This window comes from Phocoena phocoena, chromosome 5 (assembly GCF_963924675.1).
Source record: "Phocoena phocoena chromosome 5, mPhoPho1.1, whole genome shotgun sequence".
In the NCBI taxonomy this organism is placed as follows: domain Eukaryota; kingdom Metazoa; phylum Chordata; class Mammalia; order Artiodactyla; family Phocoenidae; genus Phocoena; species Phocoena phocoena.
This window is the reverse complement of record NC_089223.1, coordinates 106,243,944-106,258,992: the sequence shown is the minus strand read 5'-3', so window position 1 is coordinate 106,258,992 and position 15,049 is coordinate 106,243,944. Positions and strand designations below refer to the sequence as shown.

The following is a 15,049-nucleotide window of genomic DNA, read 5'->3' as shown; positions in this document are numbered from 1 at the left end:
AGAAATCTATTAGTATACGCATGGCAAAATGGTTTCTGTTGTAAGATAGTTGGGGTGGAGAAATGATCACTACAAAACAATATACATGGGGTTCATGAGTTCTTATTTTATTTTGGCTTCCTCAGCCACCTATTTCAATTATTTATGCAAATGTAAAGTTTAAATTAGAAATGATTTATTTATCCTAAATTATTCAGAACCTCAAAAGGGAAAGACTAGACAAAAATAATGATGATTATAGCAACAGCATAATTGCAGAATTTTGTGCAATACTTTGTGCTAAACATTGTCCTAAGCACTCTACAATGGTTATCTTATTTTTTTCTTATAGGAGTTCTATGATGTGGTTTATTAATGTTACTTCCATTTGATGTGTGAGGAAAGTTAAGCTCTTATGAGGGATTCAAGAAGTAAAGTAATTTTTCCCTGATCATACAACTAATGAGTTGTAAGAGTTCCAGGTTCTCTCCTAATGATGGCAAAATGATCATAACTCTAGCTTCATATCCTCTCAGTCTTCCAGAAGGGAGCAAGCCATTTTTATTGGATGCTGTGTAAAACCTAAGATTTTCAATCAGAACAATTATTATAGCCAGGAGAAAACAATTGACAAAGGCCCGAGTCATGTTTCCACTCCTAAAGGCAGGACAAGTGGGCTGAGGAGTACAGGAGAGAGGTGGAACCTGAAATGAAAATTGTAAGTTATCATTGGAAGAAAGGGGCATGGATACCAGGAAGGAAAACAACAAATGTCTACTGCATTTTAAAGAATAAGTAACTGCTCTAAGCCTCAGTTACTATATCACTACCTGGAGCTTAAACTCTTTCTTTTGATTTCACCATCCATGCTGTTAAACACAGAAAAGCAGTATAGTTTAGTGGTTAAGGACATGGACTCTAAGACCAACCTAAAGGGTTTGAATCAGCTCATTCCCATGAGTGTCTCTGCTTCAATTTTTTTACCTTCTAGGATAGTGGGGAGAATTAATGAAGTAATAGATGTGAATTACTTATAACAGCACTTGATATAGTATAAGTTATCTGTTTCCTATTAGTAGCAGTAATGGTAATAGTGTTGTTATTATAGCTACTATAGTGTACTAAATGATTATTGGATATTATTATCAATAAGCATTGCCTGTGCAACAGTTATAGCCTTTCTATGATGACCAATTATGATTAATCTACTCAAGGATCATTCCATACTACTTCAAGTACATATATGTTTCAGATAGTGGGCTAGGTGCTAGTGTGTCTGAAGGTGAAAATATAAAGTCCCAGCCTTTAAAGAAATTGCTAGCTAGTGAGTAGACAGAGCTGTAACAAACAATTATAAAATTGCATTTTTTGGGGGGGATGTACTCACAAGAGGTATATACAAGTTATCTTGGTAGACAGAGTACCTCACAGCCAGGAGAATCCAGAAAAGTTTTACTAAGAAAATAATGCTTGTGTTGAATCTTAAAGGATGTTTAAGTATCATCTAAGTGGACCAACTAGAAGGGCAGAGAAAATAGCAAGTGCAAAAAGACATTGGTATGCAAGCATATGACTAAAGTAGAGGCAGAGGGTCTGTGGGAAGAGAAATGGAGGAAATGAACTTGGAGAGCTAAGTACTAAAAACATCCATCAGAAAGCAGTGAAAGTGCTCTCCCTATTTTCCTTTCTAAAACAGTTTTGGAGGGTAGGAGAGGGCACTCTTGTTTAAGATGATGAGTCTTAATATGTGCTATTTTGGACAGTGACTTAAGATGAAAAAGTGGTGGTCATATGAAGAATGAGAGATTCTATTTATGAGCTCCTCACATATTACCTAGAAGAAAGATCCTGATTTTTCTCTGCTCTAGTCATCTCAGTAAATGAAAGTGTTAGCTCTCTGCTACAAGCAGTCTGGTCATTGCATTTGACCTGTGCCTGCTGTTAGTATCTAATTGTACTTTCTCTGTTAATATGTTAGTTTATTCACTAGCTAGACATTTTGTCAGCTGTCAATATTGTTTGTCTTGGTGATAGGCCATAAAACATCATTTGTTTTTTACACCATTTACCTCAGTTTCAAAGGTAGATAAGTACTTCAAAATCATCATGATAATGATGGAACATCCCCAGTTCTACCGCATACGTATTAGACTAACCCCAGATCGTAATTTTCATGTTTTGATAGTCTTCCTTATTCGTTTTTCCCCACAAATTTTTATTTGTTCTCCCATAATGACAGTTTTAAGAATGTGATACTCCTCAAAAATCTGGGACTCCGTATCGTTCTTTATTTTCTTGTGAAATTTTATGTTAAATGTGTCTACAGCTTTTCTGGTAAAATACTATACTGTGTTTAGCTGTTAAAAGTCTGAAAGAGAAAATGTCCTTCAGCATATGAATAGATAAACGTGGCATATCCATTCAGTGAAATACAAAGAAATGAACTGGTAATACAGACAACAACATGGATAAATCTTAAGAACGTCATTCTGAAAAAAAAAAAGCTAGACATAAAATAGTGCTGTATCATTCCATTTATTTGAAACTCTTGAAAAGACATATTTAATCTATAGTGATAGAAAGCAGTTCAGTGTTTGCTTGGAGCCAGGGGTAGGATATGGGATTGGCTGGGAAAGGGAATAAGAGAACTTTTTTGAGATGATGGAAATGTTCTGTTTCTTGATTGAGGCAGTACAGTTGTCAAAACTCTTCTGATGGTATATTTAAAATGAGTATATTTCATTGTACATAATTTGTATCTAAATAAAGATCATTTAAAGAAAGAATTACTCTATTATAATCATGTCATGATGGAGATAAACTAGTTACCTTGATGTCATGTGTATCTTTATAGCCAACTATACTTGTTTCTATGGCTGCTGCTACAAATTGCCACAAATTGAGCGGCTTAAAACAACAGAAATTTATTATCTCACAGCTCTGAAGATCAGAAGTCAGAAGTCAAGGTGTTGGTATGGCCTACTCCCTTTGGAGGTTCCTGGGAAGAATCCTTCCTTGACTCTTCTAGCTTCTGGTGTCAGTATTCCTTTGCTTCCTTTTGGCTTGTGGCCGCATCACTCCAATATTTGCCTCCGTCTTTACATCTCCTTCTCCTCTGTGTGTCTCTCTCTTATAAGGGCACTTGACATTGGATTTGTTCCCAACTGGATAGTCCATGATGATCTCCTCATATGCAAAGACCCTTTTCCCAAATAAGGTAACATTCACGGTTTCCAGTGATTAGGATGTAGACATATTTTGGGGGAGGGGGCACCATTTAGGCTACATCAACTAACATTATTCATTAACATAATACTTTTCTGTGACTTGGTAAAAAATAACTGTCCTCCAATTTTTAAACAGCATTCTGGGGTCATTATGGGATTCTATGGGTAAAAGCTTTTTTCACTCTCTCTTCTAAAAGCATGCTGAAATGAGTCTGATCTTTCTTGCATCATAGTGTTAAGACCTGTGACTCTAGTTGAAGGTTAGGAAAAATAGACAAAATGGATTCATTCAGGTGATCTGACTTAGGAAAAAGGAGCTATGTAGTTAAACAAAGCTCCCTAGAGTTCTACATTAGGTTTGAGAACAAAGCCCTGGCTATTAAATTGTTACCTTGCCTTGTTCTACCTTCTCTATGGATCATAGGAACCTTAGTTTTGGATTCTTTGATCAAAATATGATTACTGTATCACCTCAACTTCTGATAAATAGAATAGGAAATTTTCATCGGTCATATTTCTTATAATTTTCTTGACACAGACCAACACAGCATTGAACTGAACATTTCAGTTTGATAAATTTTGTTTGCAGCAGATGTTATATTAAGCAAATGCATAAAATTCAGGCCCTCTCGTGTTCACTGTTGTCATGGATTGCCTAAAAAATGTGAACTGTTACACTTAAAGAATGTAAATTGGCCTCAAGTAAAAATTCTGAGCAGTAATAGTAATATGTTCATTCTTTGTTCACACAGTAATATGTAAATAAATTTAAGTTTAATTAAAAAAAACTTAGGAATGAACTAGGGTACAGATTCAACCAAATATGAACCATCATAGATTCTGTCTTAGAGAAAAGTTATAGCTTTATGTCATCCCAAATGCTGCCAAGACTTGGCAAGTGGAACTTATTACCCAGTGCATTTGTACTGCCAGTGTCAGTAACTCTGGTGGAAAAAACAAAATGGTTTTGGAGTTTTCTGTGCCAGGATAGTAAAGCTGCTTGGGAGAAGAAAACATTGATGAGGCAGAAATATACCCAGCTCACCCTGGGATCCTCCAATTCTGCTTATCAAGTGGTGATTTTATTCTCACAGAGAAATTAGAAAATCATCCTTCAGATTTTGTTGTGTCATGGAAATAATTGAAGAGCACAGTTTACAATCTTTGTTAATTTATGGAAATATATATACAGATGTGTTGTAACAAAATGGTATTATATTGTTCATTATAAAGACCCTAGTTTTTTTTGAGGGGGACTTGGACTTTTTGTTTCATTTTGCTTTTAAGATGATCAGCGTTCTACGTAGGGCCAATAATAGCTTATTGATCTCCGTTTAGCCCCTGTTTGGTGTTACATTTCCCACTTTATAAAACTGCAAACTGAGGCAGGATAAAGTTGGAACACTTTCCAAGCATAGCAAATCAGTGACAGAGTTTCCTGGCTTTATGTCTGAACCTCAAACCACTAGACTATGCTTTCCATATGTATTTTGATCTTATCAAATTAATTTTCTTCTGAGAAAGGAAAGGTATCTAGTATTCAAGTTGGAAAGTTAATTTCCCAATTTATTGTATCCCATTGAGAATTAGTCACATTCCAGACTTAGAGCTTTCAACTGGTTTTTTTGGAGTGTGAATTAAATTATAAATTATGCCCAGTCTCACAACTTATGGACAGATAGACTGTTTGGTGTTTTTTTTAGACCTATTACAAAATAATCTTTCGGTAAGCAGTTAATCAATGCAACTTCCTTTTCAAAACATCTGAATCTGAAGCAAATTAATTTTTTAAAATAAATTTATTTTTATTTATTTATGGCTGCTTTGGGTCTTTGTTGCTGTGCACGGGCTTTCTCTAGTCGCGGTGAGCAGGGGATACTCTTCACTGCGGTGCTTGGGCTTCTCATTGGGGTGGCTTCTCTTGTTGCGGAGCATGGGCTCTAGGCATGCAGGCTTCATAAGTTGTGGCACATGGCCTCAGTAGTTGTGGCTTGCGGGCTCTAGAGCTCAGGCCCAGTAGTTGTGGCACATGGGCTTAATTGCTCCATGGCATGTGGGATCTTCCTGGACCAGGGCTCAAACCCGTGTCCCCTGCATTGGCAGGTGGATTCTTAACCACTGTGCCACCAAGGAAGTCCCTGAAGCAAATTAATTTTTAAATTTAGTATGGGTGGGTATCCTTTTAGGCTCAAACATGTGTGCCAGTAGCGAAATGAATTATTTCCTTTTTCAATTCCAAAATCTTTCTTGTTTTCTTTTTCCTTTAGAAGAAAATTGCTCTGTTAAGTATTGTGATATTTTTTAAAAAGTGTCAAAATTCAGTAAGTGATAAGAGGCAAATTAAGAGCATCAAAGACATTAACTCATCACTGTAAATACCCCTCTCCAAATTCTGAAATTATAAACCAGTGAATCATTAAAAGTTCTACACTAGTTTATTTCTTTTGCCTTGAAATTATAGGACAGTTTAGGTTAAAGATAACACAGGGTTATACAGTTGTTTTATTATCTGAACATTAATCACTAGTATTTTATTTTTCCTTTCCATTTCTTAGATCACACAGTAGCTAATTATATTTCATCTGTGTTTCCTCGTTTCTTAACATTTTACCTCAGGCTAATACCAAGTAAAGAAAGTTTTAGACCAAAAGGAAAATTTCTGTGGGAATGATCAGGTTTTATAAGGTGAAAGAACATCTTGAACTCATAGAATCCAGAAATGTGTTTCCTCCTTTGGTTTGCTGACTGTATGGGTATTTTGGCTTATGGAATGGCCCTTAAATATCATGGGATTATGGGTCTGAGGAAATAGCATGTGTGGCTTTAGTTACCACCTATCTATGAATGACTTCCAAAGCTGTATCCGCAATCCTGACCTCTCATTCTCTTTCTTGGCCTCTATTTCTTGCAATCTGAATAACATCTCTTCTTGGAAACTTTGCAGATACTGAAAAGAGCTGATGGTTTGAGGCTGATAGGAATTTCTCCTCATTTTATTTTTCAACATTTTTATTGGGGTATATTTAATATACAAGAAAACTGCAAGTATTTAATATATACATTTGGTGAGTTTGGACATAAGCAAGGTACCCATGAAACCATCACCACAATCAAGGTACATAATAGACATATCCATCACCTCCAAAAGTTTCCTTGAGTCCTATTTATTTGTGTGTGATCTCACTTAAGGTGAGATCTACCCTCTTAACAAATTTTTAAGAGTTCAATACAGTATTGTTAACTGTAGGCACAATGTTGTACAACAGGTCTCTAGAACTTAATGATCTTGCATAACTGAAACTTTAAACCAATTGAACAGCTCCCATTTTCTTGTCTCCCTAGCTCCTGGTAACTGCTGTTCTTCTCTGCTCCCATATGTTTGACTATTTTAGATACCTCATATAAGTGGAATCATGCAGTATTTGTCCTTCTGGCTTATTTCACTTAGCATAATGTCCTCCAGGTTCATCCATATTGTTGTCACAAATGGCAGGATTTTTTTTTTTTTTTTTTTTTTTTTTGCGGTACGTGGGCCTCTCACTGCTGTGGCCTCTCCCGTTGCAGAGCACAGGCTCCGGACGCGCAGGCTCAGCGGCCATGGCTCACGGGCCCAGCTGCTCCACGGCATGTGGGATCTTCCCGGACCGGGGCACGAACCCATGTCCCCTGCATCGGCAGGCAGACTCTCAACCACTGCGCCACCAGGGAAGCCCCTTTCTTTTTTTAGGATTGAATAATATTCTATTGTATGTATATACCACATTTTCTTTAACCATCTATTGATGGACATTTGGGTTGTATAAGAGAATCTTTATGGTATGTTTTAAATCTGACAGAATTAGTCCCCCTCATTGATTTTTTTCCCCAGTGTTTTCTTATATATTTTTGTATATTTATTATTCTTACCATACACACACAAAAAGGGGCACAAGGAAACTTTTGAAGGTGATGGATATGTCTGTTACCTTGATTGTGGTGATGGTTTCATGAGCGTATGCATATGTCCAAACCCATCAAATATGTTAAATATGTGCAGTTTTTTGTATATCAATTATACTTCAATAAACCTGTTTTTAAAAAATAATAAAAACTCTGAAAGACATAAAAGTAGACTTGAACAAATAGAAGCACATCCTTTTTTTTGGATAGAATAACTCAAATTCGTAAAGATGTTAAGCCTTCCCTAATATATGCAGATTTAATGTGAACTCAACTCAAATACCAAATGCTAACAAGTATTTTTTTTCTGAGCTAGAAAAATTGTAGGAATCTATCTTAACAACTTAGTCTGATTCGCAGTTTTAGCCAGGTATTAACAAGATTATCATACTACCCACCATACAGTGGCTCATTATTCTTTCAGTAAATAAAAGACTAGAAGGAGAGGTGTATTTTCAGCAAACTAGTACTTTCTTTTTTGGATAGCCATTGTGTGAACTTAAGCAATTTATGTTTTCTTGACTTACTGAAGAATTATACACTCTCTTATAAATGAAGTTAACACCATTGATCTAGTCTAATATAGTCTAGTCTAATACACTTTTTTTGAGCTGTTATTTCCTTAGCGGTGATGAACTTAATCTTGTTATCTCCACCCTCTTGCACCATCATGGATGTGGTTGTATACATTTATTGAACACCTATTATTTGATACCCATTTATTGAGCACCTACCTTATAGGCACTATGGTAGGCATAGGGATCCAAGTTGAATAAGCTTCAAGGTATTCAAGCTACCACTGCCTCAAGGTACAGTGAGAGAGACAAACCTATACAGAAATTATTACCATAGAATTAATAAACCTTGCAACTATGTACTGTCAGAAAATAGAGACGTACAATTCTACCAGGGGTAGAGCCATTTGATGAGAAGCCATTAAGGATCCTGGCAAAAAAAAAAAAAAAAAATATATATATATATATATAAATGACAGAATAGATCTAGAATAAAGAAGGATGTCAAACTAAAAAGGACTGGTTGAGATAACAGGGGTCTCAAGGTCTTTAATGAGTTTAGAGAGCAGGTCCTCAGGAATAGGGAACAGAGAAGTATAGGAGATTGTAGTTGAAAATCAAGATGTTTTGAGTAAGTAGCAGTTGAGCAATGTCTCATGACAAACTGTCTGTATTTCAGGAGATTGGCTGGAGTTTGATGAAAATCTGTGGCTATGAACCTGGGAAGCTAACTAATCCTTATAGATATTAAACCCATGATCTTGGCCTCAGTATGTTTTAACCAACTAAGCTAAACAGCTGCAGATAATTTACAGATGATTGAATCAGAAGCACACCGTATAAATTTCCTTTGAAATACATCTGGAAAGGGATAAATAAAACATACTTGGTATTGTACTAAATTAATAGATTTGAAATTCATTAAGCCATATTTAATATCCAAATACAGCCAAGTTGAGTCATGCCTAGAAATTATCGACATTTGTTCTTGGTGGTGGTGGTGGTAGTCGTGTTTTTTTCTCTTTTAGTTATTAATCTTATTACTTTCCAAGATTTATGATTTTTGTGGGTCTGCTTTGTTCTCACCAATGTAATAAATAAATTTTCATGTTTTCTTTTACTCTCAAGACAGAGAAAAAGGATTATCATCTCCTAACTTATTGAATTATAATTGTATCAAAATTCTATTGAATTCAACTGTATTAAAATTGTCAGTTTATAAATCTGTGTTCTTTTTTTTTCAAAATTCAAGAATTTTTTAATAACCCAAATGCTTTTCTCAAAAATAAAATATATGTTAACTCACTAGAGAAGAAACACAAATATGAACTTAGGAATGTATAAGTTACAGAATCCAAAGTGACTATTAATACCAGATAATCACAGTGTTTTATACCAAAAAAAAGTGTCAAATACAGTTACCCAAATGAATTAAATGCTACAAGTTGTTGCAAATGGGTATATATGTATATTTTTAACATCTTTATTGGAGTATAATTGCTTTACAATAGTGTGTTAGTTTCTGCTTTACAACAAAATGAATCAGTTATATATATACATACGTTCCCATATCTCTTCCCTCTACAACTATGCTGTAGACTTTTTAATTGTGGAGATCAATTTTTCTTCCATGGAGCCTAAAAATGCAGAGGCCTAAAAACATAGTACCAAGCAGTTAAAAACAAAAAAGTTTACAAAATTCCACAAATACTGATTTCTTTTTCCCGTTATAGAAAATAGCATTAGCTTTTTCTTCTCCTTTACACCTATATTTTACCTTTTGGGAGGTCTGAGATCTTCTGCCAGAGTTCAGTAGGTGTTCTGTAGGAGTTGTTCCACGTGTAGATGTATTTCTGATGTATCTGTGTGGAGGAAGGTGATCTCCGCGTCTTACTCTTCCGCCATCTTCCCCCTCCCCTATACCTATATTTTAAAATAAATTTAAAAATTAAATCCCAAGAGCACAAATGGGCAGAAAAGCAAATCTGATTTCCTGTCTGATTTAAACTGAAGAATACTGAGTTCATTAACTGTAATTCATATATAATCTCAAGTAATAGCTAAGAAGATGTGTCATGAGCTCAGCTTTATACATTCATATTTTAAAAAATTTTTTCAATGTAAATGCTCATCAGCTCAATAATAGCATGAATGTGCTTTTTGACATGCAAGTGTTTTCCAATTATATCTTAAAATCAGCTAACAAAAGCAGGTCGAGAAAGTAGAAGATGCAGTCTTCTGTTTTCAGCTGTTTCAGAACTGGTTTAATGAAAAAGTCACTTTAAAGATTTGGTTTTAATTTCACGAGAAAGACATCTGTATTGAAATAGTGTGCAGCTGAGGTCCTCTAGTGTCGCAGTTGAATATGGCGTCAACTTTTAAGATTTTGTGAAGTGTGTGTGTGTGTGTGTGTGTGTGTGTGTGTGAGAGAGAGAGAGAGAGCGCGCGAGAAAGAGAGAGAGAGTGTGAGAGAGACAGAGACAGAGACAGAGACAGAAACAGAAACAGAGATACAGAGAGAAGAACAAGGACAAGAGAGCTTACTACCTTAAAGTTGACTCAGCAAATGACCTCAGAAAACTAGGTTCTTATGTTTTATTTGTTAATCAATCTCAATGAAAGGTTTTCTTTGTTTTTAAGAGGGGAGGGGTTTGCATTCTTTCATGTGCACATAGTTTTCAATGTAATTGTAGTTGTTTTAAAGTTTGGAATCTTTTCCTTTACATAGTTGGTTTATTTTTTTGCAGATGTTAATGAAAACTATTAATTCTTAATTGTTCTCATCTCATTTGCTTAATACTGGCTGTTGTGACACTTTAATATGGGAGAAACTATTTGATAAAGTAGAATAGTTTATAGATCAGTTTAATAAGAATTCTTTATAAATAGTAACTTTTTTTTTTTTTTTTATATATACTTCATGGGGAATATCAACTTATTGCTTTATTTTAAAATATGGCTGACAGTCAGGAAGTACCAGATATATGAGGGAAGAAATAGTTTGAGAGAGTCAAGGGAGGAAAAAAAAATTTAAAACACTTACCCCAGAGGAAATGAAGATAGCATACTTTTTTCCCCCCCTAAATTAAAAGAATTCTAATAACTATCCTCAGAGAAACTCAAAAGAATAATGTATCCATAGCCAAAGAACAGGATGTATTGAAAAGGAACAACTGGAGACCAGAAGAGAGATCTTGGAAATTAAATAATAGGCCATGCTCATAGGAATATAAGTCTAAGCATAAAGTATAAAAGAATCCTGAAAGCTTCCACAGAGGAATAGCATGGTATCTACATGCTATGAAAAATTTTCTCATGACTATATTCTAGCTAAATAAAAAGGAAACACAAAAAGAATCATATGAGGTATAAAAAATGATAGTAGCTGATGATAACATTCATGAATAGAGTTATAATTATAAAATTATAGTATCCATTACATCCTGATGACTGAGATATTTTCTCTGGAGAGCTAGGGGTTAAGTGGCTTAGGTTTTTCTTTCTTTCTCTGCTTAGTTCCATGGTAAATTTTTACTATACGTAGTGCAGCAGTGTACCAAAACACTTCCCATCTGTCTCAGAGTAACAGCCAAGGCCTAAATGGCCTCACATGATCTAGCCCTCTGACTTGCTACCTCTCTACCCTCATCTCCTCCCAGTTTCACCTTTTGCTCATTCTACTGCATACACAGTAGCTTCATTGTGTTTTTTGGTGGTTTTTTTAAAATTTGTTTTTCTTTTTTGAACTGCTGTGTATTCTTCCAGTTAAGACTTGCTTACTGTGCCCTCTGCCTGAATTACACATTTCCCAGGGAGCTGCATGTCTTTTTCATTTCCTTTAGATTTCGGCACAAATGTCACCTCAGTGAAGCCTTCCTTGATCACACTGTATATATAAAATAGCAACCCACATTCTCTCTTCTCTTCTCTTTTTCTCCTTAGCACTTAATCGCTATATATCATGTTATATATTTACTTGTTTATCTGTTTAGCCTTCAAGAAAGGAGCAAAGGCATCTTTTATCTGTCTTATAAAATTTGATAATGTAAAATAATATAAACAGTAAAAAAAAAAAAGAGACTTCCTTGGTGGCACAGTAGTTAAGAATCCACCTGCCAATGCAGGGGACACGGGTTCCAGCCCTGGTCCAGGAAGATGCCACATGCCGCGGAGCAACTAAGCCCATGCACCACAACTACTGAGCCTGCATGCCACAACTACTGAAGCCCGTGCGCCTAGAGCCTGTGCTCTGCAACGAGAGAAGCCACCGCAATGAGAAGCCTGCACACTACAACGAAGAGTAGCCCCCACTCACCGCAACTAGAGAAAGCCCGTGCACAGCAACGAAGACCCAACACAGCCAAAAATAAGTAAATAAACTAATTAATTTAAAAAATCAGGAGTTAGAAAAGGAAAATGGAGAAGTATGTTAATTATATCATCTTGCATAGTGAAGAGTTAATTATAATTATGTAAAAGTCTAACCACTAGAAGAGTTGAAAACACAAACTGCTAGAGATGGTTACTTCTGGAAAGTCAGACTAGGATGAGAAGAGAGAGAGATTTTAACTTTTCATCTCTTGTTCTTTCTTATGGTTTTAATTTAGAGGAGGGAGTCATAGTGAAATTATTCTTTTTTTAAATTGTATTTGGCCTTTTTATGTCAAGTTTATTGCGATTAATTTACATACCTTACAATTTACCCTTTTTAGTGTGCAGTTAAATCAGTTTGACCAACTCAGTCCTATAACCATCATCAAAATTAGAAATAGAACAATTCCATCATGGAAAATTTTCTCATACTCCTTTGTATCAACCCATTCCCTCCACCCAAGCCCATGACAATCAGTGATCTTTTAACTTAACACTTTTTATTTAATGTGGGTTCCTTGTAACCTGAATATAATCAAGTCAGAATTGGTGAGTTTGGAGCAGTTACATATAATGTAATGGTTGATATATCTGAATTAAAATCTGTTAATTGGGCTTCCCTGGTGGCACAGTGGTTGAGAGTCCGCCTGCCGATGCAGGGGACGCGGGTTCATGCCCCGGTCCGGGATGATCCCACATGGCGCGGAGTGGCTGGGCCCGTGAGCCATGGCCGCTGAGCCTGCATGTCCGGAACCTGTGCTCCGCAGTAGGAGAGGTCACAACAGTGAGAGGCCCGCGTACCGCAAAAAAAAAAAGAAAAAAAAATCTGTTAATTGTTTTCTAATTGTTCCATCTGTTCTTTGTTCTTTTTTTCCTTTTATTTGCCCTGCTTTTAGGTTGACTTTTTTTTTTATAATTTCATTGTATCTCTATTATTAGCTTGTTGTTTATACCTTTTAAAAAATCAATTTAGTTGTTACCCTCATATTTATTTAGTCTTTTAAAATCTGATTTAAAGTGTAAAAAAAAAAGGGGGGGAAGAAAAGAGATCTGTACCCAAATGTTAATATTAGTGGTTTGGGGATTGGGTTTGAATTATTCTCCCCTACTTTTCTGTATATTCTTCCCAACTTCCTATATGAATGATGTTTTATTTAAAAAAAAAAAAAAAAAAAGAGAGGGAGAGGAAGAGAGAGAGCAAGACAAAGAAACTGGGCATCCCTGTGGAAGTTGGCTTAAGAGAGAATAGGATAAGAAAGAAATGTTTGATAAATTACTGGAGGTTGCTTTGTGGATTGATCTGGAAAGTAAGCTCAGGTCTATCTGCTATAAAATATATTATAGCTATTTTTCAGGGACATAGGTGTTTTGTCTTGAGCAAGATAGGTGGTTTTCATTGACTTAGTTCTGCCATATATCCGCAAGTGTCCTGATAATTTGGCAAAGTCCAACCTGCTGAAGGTCAAGGTCATTTGTATACCACCAATATTAAATTACCTTCGTGGAAGAATTATACTTCAATTAGAGCAGCCTTTAGAAAACTACGTTCTTTGTCAGATCGATTCTGTTGTAAATGGAAAATCAAAAATGTCGAAGTAGATAGTTTAGAAAATGTGTAGAGTCTATTTTCTCTGAATAGAGGAGGTACAATAAAAATATAGCTCTTTGGGGAATTCCCTGGTGGTTCCAGTGGTTAGGACTCTGCACTTTCACTGCTGAAGGTCTGGGTTCAATCCCTGGTCAGGGAACTAAAATCTCAAAAGGCACATGGCCCAAAAAAAAAAAAAAATATATATATATATATATATATATATATATATATATATATATATATATACACACACACACACGCACGCACACACACACACATATATATATATATATATACACACATATATATATACACACACATATATATATATCTTTGAATTTTATCACTGAACCTCATTTTATTTCTTAAAACAGTTTCTATATCTGCTTTGTAATTGACCTATTGATCTGTGACTCTTTTGTTTTCTTTGTAGATATTCAAAGGTTTTGTGCATAGCATTTGAGATACTTCAGGGCTTGCAGTATATGAACAAACATGGTATAGTACACCGGGCACTGTCTCCTCATAATATCCTTTTGGATCGAAAGGTAATCATCAAATAGTATATTAAATATTTGCTTTTTATTTCACATTGGAAGCTACTGAAGTCAGGCCCACTCAGTTAATCAGAGGGACTGTAGAATTAGAATATGTCTTAAGAGTATTCATAATGAAAAGATTATACGAATGTAATATACTTGTGGTTGTTTAAAAAAAAAGTATCTCTAAATTATATGAATCCGTGTGTCTTTCACATTCATTATTCTTTTTTCCCCAGACCCATTTTCTAACTTGTTTTGTTTTTCCTTCCATTCATTTTCTAAAAGATACGTACACATTGTGTCTTCCCAATCCACTCCTTCTCTGAATTTGCTTTCATCTTAAGAAAGATTCTCTGACTATTTACATAGAATATTTTTCTCATAGCACAACTGAATTGTGTTTTCTCCACTTTATTCTTCTTTCCTACTTCCTCTTTTTACTTCATTCCTCATTTATTTTCCTTGTTTACCAGCTGTTCATACCTAGCTTCTTTTTTTAATTGGAGTGCTGATTCTCTACTTGGAAATCTTATGGGGGATTTCTGAGAAGCTAGTCAACCTCTAAGAGAATTATGGATAACAAGGTGGTATTTTTTCAGGAATAATCATAATTTCATTCTTTTTCATAAGCATATAAAATAGTTTTGAGGAAACATTTTCTGGGGACTTATTTTTTGTATTAGTAGGATTATTCTTTTTCTCTGACTTTCTTCCAGACTTTCAGTATATATACCCTATGATATTAAAAATAAAGATAAAATGGTGCTCATTAATTTCATACTTACGGTAGTAGAGTATCTAACTGTCTGAATTGTTTTAAAATATAAATGTTTTGTAATTCTGGGAAATAGAGTTCTTGAGAAAAAGAAAACAACTTTTAAATTG

The 15,049-nt window shown here is 35.1% G+C and overlaps 1 protein-coding gene across 4 annotated transcripts in view; it reads left to right on the top strand.

Annotated features, from left to right (window-relative positions):
• TBCK (TBC1 domain containing kinase) overlaps positions 1-15,049 on the top strand; it is a 224,696-nt gene that overhangs the window by 24,692 nt on the left and 184,955 nt on the right. For 2 of the 4 annotated variants that reach the window (XM_065877596.1, XM_065877594.1), the window contains exons 3-4: positions 6,821-6,830; positions 14,066-14,170. The exons of 1 other annotated variant lie outside the window; for it this stretch is intronic. In XM_065877596.1, coding sequence (XP_065733668.1) covers positions 6,821-6,830; positions 14,066-14,170 — 115 coding nt within the window. Of the gene's footprint in view, positions 1-6,820; positions 6,831-14,055; positions 14,171-15,049 lie in introns of all 4 variants that reach the window. One more of the 4 variants, XM_065877595.1, reaches the window with a different exon arrangement.